The following is a 14,303-nucleotide window of genomic DNA, read 5'->3' on the forward strand; positions in this document are numbered from 1 at the left end:
AGGGCCACCCCTGCCATGGCAGGGACACCTTCCACTGTCCCAGGCTGCTCCAAACCCCATCCAGCCCGGCCTTGGGCACTGCCAGGGATCCAGGGGTGACCCCAGCTGCTCTGGGCACTCTGTGCCCACCCTCACGATAAATAATTTCTTCCAAGAGATCCCTCCCAGCGCTGGCCCGCGGTGCTGAGCCCAGCAGAGCTGGCCCCGGAGCAGCCACAGGGACACCCAGCTGTCCCCTGCTGTCCCTCAGGCTGGCGTGGAGCGGGCACCCTGCACAGCCCCACCCGTGTCACCCCCAGGGACCAGCCCGGCTGCCCCACACTCCCCCACCCACGGCGTGTCTTTTGATGCGGGGTTTTTTTGCCCTTTTTACTAAGAAAAAGACTTATAATTGCAGATGTGACCATTAATCCTCCCAACTTACTTTGTTCCCTTCCTCCCCTGCTTTCCCCTCCCTCCCTTCTCCCCCCACTGAGACCGAGAGCTTTAAAACTCTCCTTCTGGCTATTAATTAAAAGCAACCTCTCCACCGCCGTGAGTGTACTTGCCATAAATTAATAGCAGCCTTCTTAATCAAATCTTATCTCCTCTCCGAGCGCCCGGCGCGGGGCCGGGTGGGTATCCCAGCCTGCCCAGCCGTGAAATTCAATTCCCAATGCTCCGGTGGCCTCGGCAGCTCGGCTCCATCCCCTCCTCCGCCTCTGCCGTACCTGGGCGAGCCCGGAGCGGCCACCTGGGCCGGCGGGGAGGAGAGGGGCCCGGCCACCCGGCGCGGAGGTGGCTCCCGAAGGACGCGCTCCATTTCTCAGCCATTTACCACGTTTATCCGCAGCCCCTGCGGACGCCGCTCGGCTTCCTGAATTATTTAGGAGGGGTTCGGTGCTCCGAGGCGGCGGGAGAGCCGCGCTGGCAAGTTCTGCTGCCGGAGATGGGGGGTGGGAAGGCGGCGGGGCCACGGCGCAGATTTTGGGGGAGGTCAATTCTTGGACTGGTGCTCCGGTTCCCACAGAATATTGGAGAACACCGTGCTTCCATTCCCCCATCCCGGCTCTCCATCCCTGTCCCACCTTTTTTTCTTCTCCCCACCCAACCCCCAGCCCCTCCTCTGAGGGGTCGGTCCCCCAGCCCCACAGCATTCCCGGGGGGCAGGGACAGAGGGGACCCGGACAGGGTGTCCTGCAGCTCCTGGGGCTGCTCTTCCAGCCCTCGGCTTTGCCGTGTGGAAAACAGCGCTGGACATGATTTTCCTTCCTAGCTCTGCCCCCCAGGCGGGCTGAGAGGGGCACGGGGGGCTGGGGCTGAGCCCTCCCACAGCCCCACGGCCCAGGGCCCCCACTGAAAGGAGCTAAGGGGGGTTTTCAGCCGAGGCAGAGCAGCCAGGACAGCCCCCGCCTCCCCCAGCTCCGGTCCCCCCGGGATCACCGGGATAAAACCGCCCTTGTTGGAGCGGGGAAGCGCTGCAGGAGCATCTCACAGCGGCCACATCCCTCCCGCAGCACAGCCCGGCGCTCTGCCCGTCCTGCAAGAAGAGCTGGGAGGCTCCGAGGCTGTGCCCGGTGCCCTCCAGCCGCCTGCCACCAGCACGGACCCCGCGGTGACCTTGCTGCTGGACACATCCATCCTTGCTCTGGTGCCTCTCGGAGCTGCCGGGCTGCTCACAGCTCCGGGAGCCGCTGCTCTGCCCTGGGGAAGGGGCACGGGCAGCACGAGGGGGCTGCTGGCCCTGGGCACGCCGTCCCCTGGCTCAGGTCACAGCTCCTGGCCAGCTGGAGATGGGCAGCTCGTCTCCATGCAGCCCCCCGCGCGCTCGTGCAGCCGCTTTGGCACCTCCCTGACACGGGAAAAAGGATTTGGGGGTCACAGGGAGCTCTGGGGATGTGGGGGGTGCAAGGACGTGTGCCCGTGACCCCAGGAGGGCTGGCAAAGGAGGGAGCTGGAGCTGGCCTCACCCTCCCAGGAGGAGCTGGGCTGAGCCCAGAGCTCCAGCGCTGCCGGGCCGCTCCCTGCGCTCCCTCAGGGGGGATTTGGGGTTCCCTACATGCCCTAAGCGGATTGCCGAGGTGTGGTAACGGGATTGAGGCGGAGGCTGAGCGAGAGGCAAACCTGGAGGAGCGAGCACGGCTCCCGCCCGTGAGACACCGCAGGACTGCAGAGCCGCGGCTCAAACTGATTTCCTTCCCCTGAGCCTTGGGAAGGTGAAGCTGCAGCAGGGACGTGGGCTCTGCCCCCTCCTCACCCCCCAAAAACCCTGCAGGGCCCCGGTGTGGGCTGGCAGAGGGGTCACGTCCCCACGTTGGTCCCCACAGCCAGCCCTGCCCGTGGCACCGGGTCACATCCCACGGCCCCCCCTGCCCATGGCACCGGGTCACATCCCCACAATTGTCCCCACAGCCACCCCTGCCCATGACACTGGGTCACATCCCACAGCCACCCCTGTGTGTGACACTGGGTCACATCCCACAGCCACCCCTGCGTGTGACACTGGGTCACATCCCCGAGCCAGCCCAACCTTTGACAATGGTCACATCCCACAGCCACCCCTGCTTGTGACACTGGCAGTGAGACCTCCAGGTGACCCCGCAGCTCCTCGGGGAGCAGCACAGTGACCCCAAACCCCACAGGGCCCATCAGCCCCCCATGGTGACAATCCCCGCTGGCAGCAGCCACCGCCCGGGCTCTCGGTGACATCCCTGTGGCTGATCCCAGCTGAGCACTGCAGGGCACGGCCAGGGAGCCACCACGGCCTCAGCAGCCCCTCCCTGGCAGCAGCCAGTGCCCCCCAGACCCTCACCCAGCCCTGTGCCGGGGCACAGGTGACACCAGCGGGGACCACGGCAGTCCCTGCACGGCGATGCAGGAGCAGCCCCCCAGCGATGCCCCCCAGCGCTGTCCCCTCCTCCTGCGGTCCCCAGCGTGTCACCCGCGGGCTGCACGGCAGTTCTGCCGTGTCACACCCCATCCATCCATGCTGGAGGTCTGTGCCGGCGCTTCCTGGTGCCAGGGAGGGGGTGGAGGCTGTGGGGGTGATTCCTGGAGCTGGCAGCGCTCAGGAAAAGCCCAGGCAGAGAGCAGGAGCCCCACGGGCAGCCAAGGTGGCCCTGGCAAGTGGAGCGCGGCCAGATCTGCCCTGGCACTGCCACCAAGAGGCCCCTGCGCTCGGTGGCTCTGAATGGGGCTGGCAGCGCTCACCCAGATGGAGGAGGGGTGGATGGATGGATGGATGGATGGATGATGGATGATGGAGGGATGGATGGAGGGATGGATGGATGGAGGGATGGATGGATGGATGGATGATGGATGGATGGATGGAGGGATGGATGGATGGATGGATAGGTGGATGGGTGGATGGATGGGTGGATGGGTAGATGGATGGGTGGATGGATGGATGGATGGATGGATGGATGGATGGGTGGATGGATGGATGGATGGATGGATGGATGATGGATGATGGATGGATGGATGGATGGAGGGATGGATGGATGGATGATGGATGGATGGATGGATGGAGGGATGGATGGATGGATGATGGATGGATGGATGGATGGATGGATGGATGGATGGGTGGATGGATGGATGGATGGGTGGATGTCCTCCTCCCTCACTGCATCCCACCAGGCCAGCCCGGTGGGACACCCCAACCACGCTGCCATCTCCCCTTCCTCCTCCCACATCTGTCTCCAGGCCCGCACTTATTTATTTATTTGTTAATTAACTGCTGTTTCCATAACAAACGCTCCAGCTTCTCCCAGCCTCCAACAGCCCTGGGGCTGGATTGTTAACTAGGATTTTAATTTGTTAATTAAAAGCAGGATGGCTCCATAACAAGCTCCTCTTCCACAGCCGGGGCTCTTGGCGGGCTCGGGGGGCCATGGGCAGCCTCACCATGCCCGGGTGAGCCCCTCCAGGGCTGGGGGGCCTGGGCAGGGGGGACCCCGGCTCCCGCAGGACCAGGGGTGCTGGGAAAAGTGGGAAAAGGCTTAGGATCTCCTGGTGCTGGAGATGAAGCCCCCTTCCCCTGCAGTCTCATCCTGGCAATCCCTTCCCCAACAGCTCAGCAGCTCCCAGCCCATGTCCCCGGCCATCAGAGGTCCCAAACCCGGTGACAAACCCTCCTCTGCCCGCTGCAGCAGAGCCAGGGCCGTGCCAGCACCATCCCCCCAGGATTCCCGTGCACCACGGCCCGGGACAGCCCTCAGTCCCCATGCCTGTGGCACTGGGGACACAGCCAGCTGCGCCCCAGGTAAGGGGAGGCTTGAACGGCTCCCGGAGCCAAGGGAGAAACATCAGCCCTGGCCGGGAAACAGGGATTGATTCAGCCCCACGGCTGGGAACAGAGCGGGGCTGTGTGCCTGCCCATCCCTGCCGCTGGAAAAACCAACATTTCCCTCCCGGGAAACCCCAAACACCCACACAGACACACAGACAGACAGACAGACACACACACGCACACACACGGCCGCCTTGTGCCTGCCCAGCCCCGAGCAGGGGGGCGACAAGAAGAGCTTTGTGCTCCGAGGCACCGGGCAGCCCCCGCGGACCCCGGAGTGCCATCCCTGTGCTGGCCCCAGGGCACGGAGAGCCACGCGCGAGGAGATGCCAGGAGCTGGAAGGGACAAGGGACAGGAACACACCCAGCCCAGGGGGGACAAGGGACAGGAACCCAGAGAGACAAGGGACAGGAACCCACCCAGCCCAGGGGGGACAAGGGACAGGAACACACCCAGTCCAGGGGGGACAAGGGACAGGAACACACCCAGTCCAGGAGGGACAAGGGACAGGAGCCCAGAGGGAACAAGGGACAGGAGCCCACCCAGCCCAGAGGGGACAGGAGCCCACCCAGCCCTGGGGTGGGGACAAGGGACAGGAACCCCCTCAGCCCAGGAGGGACAAGGGACAGGAGCCCCCTCAGTCCAGAGAGGACAAGGGACAGGAGCCCAGAGGGGACAAGGGACAGGAGCCCATCCAGCCCAGAAGGGACAGGAACACACCCAGCCCAGAGGGGACAAGGGACAGGAGCCCCCCTCAGCCCCCAGGGCTGCCCTGCTGCAGGTGGCACGGACAGCCGTTGTCCTGCTGAGTCTGTCCCCACGCAGGGCACAGCCCCGTCCCCAGCTGGGGATGTTGAGCGAGCTCCAGGCTCTGGACTAAACTCCTTCCCCAGCAAACTCCTTCGGACGGCAGAAATCCTCCGGAGCCCGCGATTACGCAGCTCCGCCGTATCTGGGTCACTGCCGTGAGTCACGGACACCCGGAGAGTGACTCAACGCTATTAGAGGGGCCGGATCCTGCGGCTGATTTTCCCGGGAGAGGCTCCAAACCACGGAGGAAGGGAAGGACGGACGGACATCACCTGCAGACCCCCCCAGCAGCAGCAGCCGGGCGCTCCCCGGGCAGGAGAGGGGTCAAAGTGCATCCCCCGTCCGCACTTTGGCACTTCCCAGCCCTTCCCAGCACTTCCCCAGACGGATTTGGCAGGAACAGCTCCACACCCGGCTGCCAGGCGAGGCGGAGGTCCCAAAAGCCCCGACCCTGTCCCCATGGGGGCGTCCCCTGTCACCCACCCCAAGGAGTGACACCCAGGGCGGCTTTGGCCCCATGGAACACGCTGAGCGCATCCTCGAGGAATTCCTGGAAGGAAACTCCGGCTCGCAGCGGCCGTGAAGGGTGGGACGGCAAAGCCACCACAGGCCCGGCCTGCGGGAGCCACAGCAGCGCCTGAGGTGTCCCTCCTGCCAGGGGCACGCGTGTCCCACCCCCCCGGGCCGCGCAGGATGCTCAGCAGACGGACAGACAGACACGAACAGCCGCTTCCCAGACCGGCCCCGAGAACCCCGAGGAGGCGGCGCTGCCCAACCCGAAAAACGGCGGGGGAAGCAAAGCGGAGGGGAGAAACCACAAGAAAAACCCCGCTCGGCCCTTCCCAGGGCACTGACGCAATCGAGTCGCCGGCCCCGCGGGGTGGCAAAGGCTCCGCCAGCTCCCCCGGCCGTGCCAGGCGGGATGGAGGCGCGGGGGGCCGGGGTCCCCCTCCCCGCGGCCCGGCCCCGAGCCAGCGGCCCCGGGCGCTCGCCCATTTCCTGGGGTGTTGCCCAGACATCTCTTCCCCTAAGTATTAATTAGTCGTTGCATTGCTCACTCGAAACAGAAATAGCTGCAGCATGACAGCGAGCATGATTTTTCCTTGGAAAAGCTTTTTTTTTCCGAAGATTTCCTTCCCAGGCAGCCCTGCTGGCGGGGTGGGGGAAGGACGGGCAGCCTGGCATCACCCCCCCGGACAGCCCTGGATTTCCAGGGCAGCGCAGCAAACCCTGGTCACGGCGTTTATTCACACACTTGTGGCTCTCCCAGCCGGAGGGGCTTTTCCAGCCAACGCCGCGCCAGCGATTCCAGCCTGACGTGAAGCTTATGGGGAGAAGCCAAGCGAGCGAGACTCCCCCGGCGCCCCCGGGGAAAGGCTCCGGCAGCTCCGTGCCCCGCTCCCCGCACGCGTCTCGCTTCCACCGCCCTGCCCAGCCCCGCTGCCCGCCAGGAAAGCGGAGCCCAGGAGGCGATGAAGGCGCCCATCCTCTCCCTCCCCGCCGGGGCCGGGTGCCGGGCGCTCCCAGGTGCTTCCCAAGGGCGGCAGAGCTGGGAGTGAAACATCCCACCCTAATGAGTTGATTTTATTAGTTTGCGAATGCATCGCGAGCTCATTATCAAAATAAACATCAGCTCGCTCCGCCGAGCGCGGCGCCGCACGCCCCGGCAGCGCCGCAGCTGCGGCCGCCAGCGGCTCCCGCCCCGGGACACCCCGCGGGTCCCCGGCACCCACCGGGGGGCCCAGGGCAGAGGTGCCCACCCTGCCAATGCCCTCCGTGCCAGGCGGTTCCCTTCTCCCTCTCGCTGCGGGGCTCCAGGTGCTCGCTGGGGTGGGACAGCTCCGAGCTCCGGCCGCAGCACCGGGAAGCCCCCACGCCACCCCGGGGTGTCCAGCACCCCCGGGAGCCTGTGCAGCACCCATACTGGAGCGCAGGAGGGTTGGAAGGTCCCCCCCGGGGACAGGCAGGGCAGGGGACAGCGCCGAGCCCGGGGCAGGGCTGTGGTGGGACGCAGGGCACGGCGGCAGCGTTGTCCGGCTGGGCAGGACGCGCTCCCTTTGGCAGCAGCAGCTAATCCCATTTCATCCCCGTCACGGCCATCAGCTGTTTTTCAGGCACGCAGGAGGCGGGGTGCTGAAACCAGAGCTATTGTGTCCGCCGGTCCCAGCCCCCTCCAGCCGTCCATCCATCCATCCATCCGTCAGTCCGTCTGTCCCAGCCCCACGCTGGGCCCGGAGCCACCACCGTGCCCACATCCTGCTCCATCCCCAACCAGCCCTTCACGGACTGCCAGATCCATGCAGGACCCCTCACCTCCCTCTGCCAGATCCATGCAGAACCCATCCCCTTCCTCTGCCAGATCCATGCAGGACCCCTCACCTCCCTCTGCCAGATCCATGCAGGACCCATCACCTCCCTCTGCCAGATCCATGCAGGACCCATCACCTCCCTTCGAGCTCCGAGCCTGACCCCTGATAAGCCCAGGCAAGGAGGAACAGGAGGAGGAAGAGGAGGGGGGGAAGCACCGAGCGTCCCACCCTGCAGCCACCCGCGGCACCCAGCGCTCGGTTGCTCCCTGCAGGGGGACGCGGGATCCTGGAAGGAGCACAAATGTCCCCACAAACCACAAATGTCCCCACCAACCGCCAGCAGTGCCCAGCCCGTGCCCCGGGTTCCAGCCAAAGAGCTGGGATGTGCTGGGGGGCGGCCCTGCGGGATGGGGACAGAGGGACAAGTGCCCCAGGCCACCTCACAGCCAGGAACTGGGAGCACGTGTGTGTCCAGCCTCACTCTTGCCCTGGGGAAATGTCCTCTGGATCCAGCAATTCCCACTTAGGGGGGTCCAAAGCCAGCATTTCCCTTCATCAAGCTGAAGGAGTCCCACCCCTGGGGGTTCACCCCTCACAGCCACGTTACACGTCCCCGTTCCACACAAGGCACGAGGGACACTGCTCCGAGCTACAGGCGGCAGGACCCTGCCAGGCACCCAAGCTTTGCACACCCCGCTGCCCCAGAGAAACCCCTCCAGGGCCCACCCCACACTCCAAAGCCCCAGAGAAACCCCTCCAGGGCCCAGCGACCCCACAGAAGCACCCCCATCCCTCTCCCTGCCCTGGCAGGACCTCGGTGCCGCCGGGCGCGGAGCTGGGAGGGCTCAAGGTGACAGCTGAGGACTGGCAGGTTGTGGGCTCACCCAGCAGTGCAGAAAGCAATTAGCTACCAGGGCTAAAATTAGCTCAGCGGCTTCTTCTGCTAATGGTCAAAGTCATCAAGGCTTCCCCGCACCCGGGGCTTCCTCACGGACAGGGAGAGAGGGACGGGAGCCAAAGGAGCAGCTCACGTGTGCCCTGGTCCCCTTCCTGCTGCGCCCGGTGCCACCAGGCAGCGGGACACCAGCCAGCCCCCCTGTCCCCTTCCCACCGTCCCCACCACCACCCCTGCCCCCGTGCCTCAGTTTCCCTGCACCGCCCAGGCTGGAGGGAAGCTCCCGGAACGCTCGGGGTGGGGCGGTGGGGACAATGAGGGCTGGCAGGGAGGGAGAGTGGCTTCAGCACCGGAGAGCCCAGCATTCCTGGGATGGCCACCGTGCCATGCCTGTGGCCAGCCGGGATGCCCAGCTGCTGGCACGCAGCAGCAGCTGGTCCTGGGGCCTTCAGGGAGCCATGGCCCGGGTTGGAAGGGGCTTAAAGCTCTTCTTGTCCCACCCCTTGTCCCACCTTGAGGTTCCTCCAAGCCCTGTCCAAGCCAGCCTTGGTCCCCTTTCCCAGCCCTGGTGGCACTGATCACATGGGAAGGTGACACCCTGGAGCACCCGCAGTGTCCCCGGGGATGGCCCTGCTCGAGCCGAGAGCCCCCAACCCCAAGTCTCCATTCCCGGGGGCCCCATCAGAGCCGAGAGACAAAGGGGGCCGGGGACCAGCTGCAGCCCGGGAATGTCCCCTGCCCTCGGCCCCCGTTCCCAGGGATCAGGTTTCCCAGTTCCCAGGCAACCCGAGCCCGGCATGGCTTTCCAGGCAGGCATTCCTGCACCCCCGGGGCTGGGGGCGAGGGGAGGGTGGGGCGGGGGCCGCCGAGGGGGCACAGGCAGGTGCCGGGACTCGGGCTGGGGAGAGGGGCTGCAAGGTGAGGCAGCGCTGGGAGAGGGGTGCAGGGCACACGCCCAAAGCTGCGAGCACGGGTGGGAAATGCACCCCCAGGAGTCCCCAAAGCCACCCACGGAGGGTGCAGAGGGCAGTGCCCACGCCAGTGGCATGGCCAGCGTGCCCGGGGTGTGGGGGATGCCAAGGGGGGCGGGAGGGATGCCAAGCACGGCCAGCACAGCAGGGAGCTGCTGCCAGCACATTCCTGCCTGCTGGCCGGGCAGAGTGATAGGAACACGTCCCGAGGCTGGATCCACCCCCGTGGATGGGGGGAACCCCAGCTCCGAGCAGCAGCCGCGGGGATGAGCGCGGTCCCTGGCATCACCAGCACACCCGAGCGATCCTGGCGCCACGGCCTCTCCAGCAGCGCCGTGCCACGCTCCGCTGCGCTGGCAGAGAAGCTCCCAGGGCGCCCCAGTGCCCCAGTGCCCCCCACCCTGAGCCATCCCAGCCCCCCGGGGCTGCTGGATCTCCTCGGCTGCTTCGGAAGGCCGAGGCCCGGTGCCACGAGGCAGCGGTGGAGCCACCAGCCGTGGCACGGCCGCGGGCACGGCGGGGGCCGGGCTGGCCCTTCGTTAGCACGATCACATCACCACTGACAGCAGCATATTTCTCCCCGGCCGTTTCTCACCCAGCCACACGCCAGCCACTCGCTAACGAGCTTGGGGCAGTGACGAGGGCTCCGAGGAGAAGGCACCCTCCACCACCCACCCACCCACCCACGCAGCGGGTCCTGCTCCCACACGGCGCTGCCCCAGGGGCCGTTTCACCCCGGGCACTGCCTGTGCTGCTGCTGCAACCAAAGCGCCCCAAAGCAGTTTGTGTAGGGCCTGCAGTGATGCGAGCGTGGCTGGAGCTCATCCCCAGGCAGGAGCCAGCCGCAGGCACAGGCTGGGGACAAGGACGCGGCTCGTGGAGTGGCAGAGGCAGGGTCACCCCTCGTCACAGCACCCGCCAGCCTCCCTCCTCGCGGTTTAATTATCGGCGCTCTCCCAGGTTCTCAAGCAGCCAAGCATCCGCCTGCTCCCTCCTTGCCGCTCTCCTGGAGCTCCTGCCTGCGCTCCCGCTGGGCGGAAATGCCACCGCAGCCCCGTCCCCGTCACTAAGGGACGAGCGGCACTCGACGCTGTCACTCACCCTGGTGCCCGGATGGCACCGGGACAGGAGCTGCTCAGCCACCGCCAGCTCTCCGTGCCCACCGGCGCTGCAGCCGGAGGTGGGGACGAGCTCCCGTTTCCATCCCGGCTCTCGTCCTGCCCGTTCTCCTCCTCCTCAGCTGGCACCCCAAACCTTCAGGGACCAGCACAGTGACACAGCCTGCCTGGGACCGGACCCTATCCCCCTCCCTTACGGTGATCAGGTCATCAAAATTTCATCATCGCTGTGCCCAGGCACTAATGGCTTCCCAAGCAGCATCAAATTTTAATCTCCTCTTCCTCTCCCCTAAAAGCCACTCTCCTTCCCGAGCCGGTGCCTTGCACGAGGCCACCGGCGAACGTGGCAGTGCTGGCAGGGACAGGAGAGCCAGGGCCATCCCCTCCTGCCCCAGTGCCACCGGCACAGAGGAGCCAGCAGCTCCCATTCCTAAGTCCTGGCATGAGCCTGGCACCGGCCTCACGTCCCCAGGAAGGGCTGGGGCTCGTCCTTGTCCCCGTCCTGCTCGGCCCCACAGGGCACCGGGTGTGCAGACGTGCCCGGGCTGCACGCACGGGGACAGAAGATGCTGGAAGTCCCCTGCTGCCACCTCTAATAAGCCTCTTTGGTGGAAGCTGCCCACGGCAGGCCCCTGCCCCAAATCCCGTCTGGAACCTTAAGCTGCCCAAATCCCTCCTGGGACTGGCAGCAGGCTCCTCAATCCCATTAGAGGTGCTGTGCCAGCACGGGGGGTCCCAGGCCGTGCTCCCAGCCCTGGATGTGGGGAAACTGCATCTCCGGGTGTCAGAAAATCTACAAAGAGCGAGCGGGAGGGGGCTGGGGGCCCTCGGGGATCCCTTCATTGCCTTGTTCCTCGGCCGAAGGGGCCTTTGCTGGTGGGGTGCCCGTGCCCCCAGCCCTGGCACAGCCCCCGGGCCCGGCACAGGTCGCACTGCGACAGCTCCCGCCCGGGCAGCGCTGCCGGCGGAGCCTTCCCCCAGCTCCGCATTGGGCTCCGGCTAATTAGCGCGAGGCCCCTAATCAATAAGTTATTTTTTGCCACGGGTAATTAATAATTACACAGCACAGACGGGCTGTAATTAAACTTCCCTCCTGTCTCTCACGGGCACCGAGGGGCCTCTTTTAACCAAGCACAGGTAGGAAAGTGCCTCACCCCGTGCCCGGGCGGCCCCTGCGCCCCGGCCGGGGAGGTCTCGCGCCGTCGCCTCCTCCTTCCCTCCCCGATTGATCCCTTTTTCCTTGGCTGCCACAATCAATGGCCCTGGCACGAAGCGCTGCTGCCCCTCACTGCCAGCTCTGCCCGCCCCACAGCGGGGGGACAGAGCAGAGCCTGGAGGAGCCCTGTGACACGCTGTTCCAGCTCCATCACCCCGCTCCCGTCCATCCCAGCGGAGAGCGCCGGCACCCCACGGGCGCGGCAGCCGGGAGGTGACCCTGCTGGCGTGTCCCCAGTGCCACCCGCGGCAGGGGAGGCGGGCACGTGCCAGGCTTTGGGAATGATCCCTCCGGCACGTCCAGCTCGCTGGTGGCCGCTGCCACGCCGGGCACCGAGCAATGTCACGGCGCCCGCGAGGACGTGACACGCGCCGCAGAGAGCCAGAGCCGCAAAGCTCGGCTCCCGCGCCAGGAGAGCGCAGCGGAGCCCCTTCCCCACCCCTCCGGAGCGCCGGGGCACAGGCAGCCCCGCATCCTCCACCCCACAGCCCCAGGGATAAATGGAAGGAGGCTGGGTCACCCCAGGAGCCCCGTCCCGAGGGCAGGGAACAAACGGATCGCAGGGGAGCCGGCAGCCGGAGACGCCAGCCAGGAGAAGAGAAACTCGGCAAGGGAGTGAATCAATCAAAGAGACCTTCAGAGCTCCCCACACAGGGCCTGCCCGGATAATATACTGCCGCTTTAGATGTTATGTTCTGAACTTAATTACTGAGAAATTATAGCGGTGCTGGGGGAGGCTCAGGGGGAGCGGGAGCACGGCAGCGCTCAGGGACTTCTGGCTCCACTTGCTGCCACAAACAAGGGCAAGAAATGTCGTGGGTGAGGACCCCCGGCGCTGCGCTCGGCTGTGCCCCCCCCTTTCCCGTCTGGATCTGCTCAGTCCAAGCGCAGGGACAGAGGCAGCCACGCCGCAGCCCTGCCAGCCGGGAGCCTCCTCTCCGGGCCAGGAAGGGACCACAGGGTCCCCCCGGCCCCTCTGAACCCCAGCTGCACCCCGAAGGGCCACAAACAGGTTTTGTATCCCTGTGGGCTAGCGGCGCAGCCGAAAGCAGCCTGCGCTGTGCCCGAGCCCCAAGGGCGAGCAGCGGAGAGGGGCTCACCCTGCCCTGCAGCCCCCAGGGCTTGTTGGGGTGCAGTGGGAGCCCCGGGCACCCACAGGGGTTTGGGGGTGCAGACCCCCCCAGCCCCCTGCCAGCTCGTACCAGCGGCTGGAAGTCGACAGGATCAACGTCAGGGTATGAGCTGCTCCCTGGGAATCCCCCAAACTCGCACCCCGGGTTTTGTGCTACAGCGGGGGTAGCGTGGAGGGGAGCGGGGGGAATGGGCCACGCTCACCCCTCGGCGCTGCTGACTCTCCCGAAGGTGGTCCAGCACAGACTCTACCTCATGCTCAGAGCAACACGTTCCCCCCATCCCCAGCCTGAGGGCAGTTATGGGGAAGGGGGAGGCAGAGCAGAGCCATGCTGCTCGTCCCCCTGAACCACCACGGACACCGCGCTGCAGCCGGCACCGGCGGGCCCCGAGTCCTGGCTCCGTGGAGGCTTTGCGAATACCGCGGATGCCGCTCTTCCCCCGGTAGGAGCTCCGGAGCCGCCTCGCTCCCATCCCCCGGCTGGCGCACCGATCTCCCAGCCCGGGGTGGCAATGGGCTCGGTTGAGGGGTGCAGCGCGGGGTCCCCCCGTCTCCCGCCGCCCCCCGCATCCCCTTACCTTGGGCGCCGGCTCCCGGAGGGCCGGGCAGGGCGAGCACGGCGAAGCAGAGCAGCCCCCAGCTCCGGAGCCGGGCCATGGCTCTGCCGAGACAAGCTGGGGGGGTTGCGGGGGGAGAACTTCCCCGACTTTATAATCCGGGCGGCTCCGGCGCAGGGATCCCCGCAGCAGCGCTGCTCAGGGGGAGGCGAAAGCGCCGGGGTGAAGGGCTCCTCGTGGGGCTGGAGGCGGTCCGCAGGCAGCTCCCCACCATCGGCAGCTTCCCCAGGGACGTGCGGAGCCGGGACCACCAAATCCGGAGCGGAGCCGGCAGCCGAGCCCCTCCCCGAGCGCTGCGCCCCGCGTCAGGGAAGGGGACGGGAAGCGCAGGGCGCCGCGCCCCCGGCCCCTCCTGCCCGCCCGGGCTCCATGGGGGCCGGGTCCCCGCCGCTCCGGGGCCGAGCGAAAAGTTTGGGGGCGGGGGGCGGCCCCTCCCCAGCGCTCAGCTCTTGCCGAGGGACATCCCCTCCTAGGCGGCTCCGGGCGGCGGAGAGAGGATTCGTCCCCGGCGCGGAGCGGGGGAAAGTGCGGCAGCGGCGGGCGGCGGCGCGGGGTCCCGCTCGGAGCCGCCGGCGGCGCGCGGCGGGCGGGCTGGCGGCGCCGCGCCGATCCCTCTCGGCGCTCCGGCCGCTGCTGCTCCTCCTGCGCTGCGCGGCGGCGGAGTGAGCGGCGGCGGCGGGGCTCGGCGGAGCCGGGGGCAGCCCGAGCCGGGGAGGCGGGGAGACGGCGCGGCCCCGAGCGCTACCCAGCGGCCGCGGAGGGAGCGGGCGCGTCCCCACCGGCCGCCCCCGGTCCCCCCCGCTCCCGTGCCCCCGCTGTGGAAACAGCGGCTCCGGTCTGCAGCTCCCACCCTAACCCACCCCTCGCTGCCCCAGCCCCTCCGACAGCACTCGGAGCATCAGCGCTCGACCCCTGCCAAGGGGACGCAGCAAATCCCTCAGGTAGCTCTAAGGCAGAACTCAATGAC

The 14,303-nt window shown here is 67.1% G+C and overlaps 1 protein-coding gene across 1 annotated transcript in view; it reads right to left on the reverse strand.

Annotated features, from left to right (window-relative positions):
* Positions 1-13,991, reverse strand: part of SDK2 (sidekick cell adhesion molecule 2) — a 37,721-nt gene extending 23,730 nt beyond the window's left edge. Inside the window, exon 1 of the mRNA XM_038157580.1 lies at positions 13,298-13,991. Within this exon, the coding sequence (XP_038013508.1) occupies positions 13,298-13,376 (79 nt within the window). The 5' untranslated portion in view covers positions 13,377-13,991. The remainder of the gene's footprint in view (positions 1-13,297) is intronic.
* Positions 13,992-14,303: the final 312 nt, after the last annotated feature.

Source organism: Motacilla alba, chromosome 18 (assembly GCF_015832195.1).
Source record: "Motacilla alba alba isolate MOTALB_02 chromosome 18, Motacilla_alba_V1.0_pri, whole genome shotgun sequence".
NCBI classification, from domain to species: domain Eukaryota; kingdom Metazoa; phylum Chordata; class Aves; order Passeriformes; family Motacillidae; genus Motacilla; species Motacilla alba.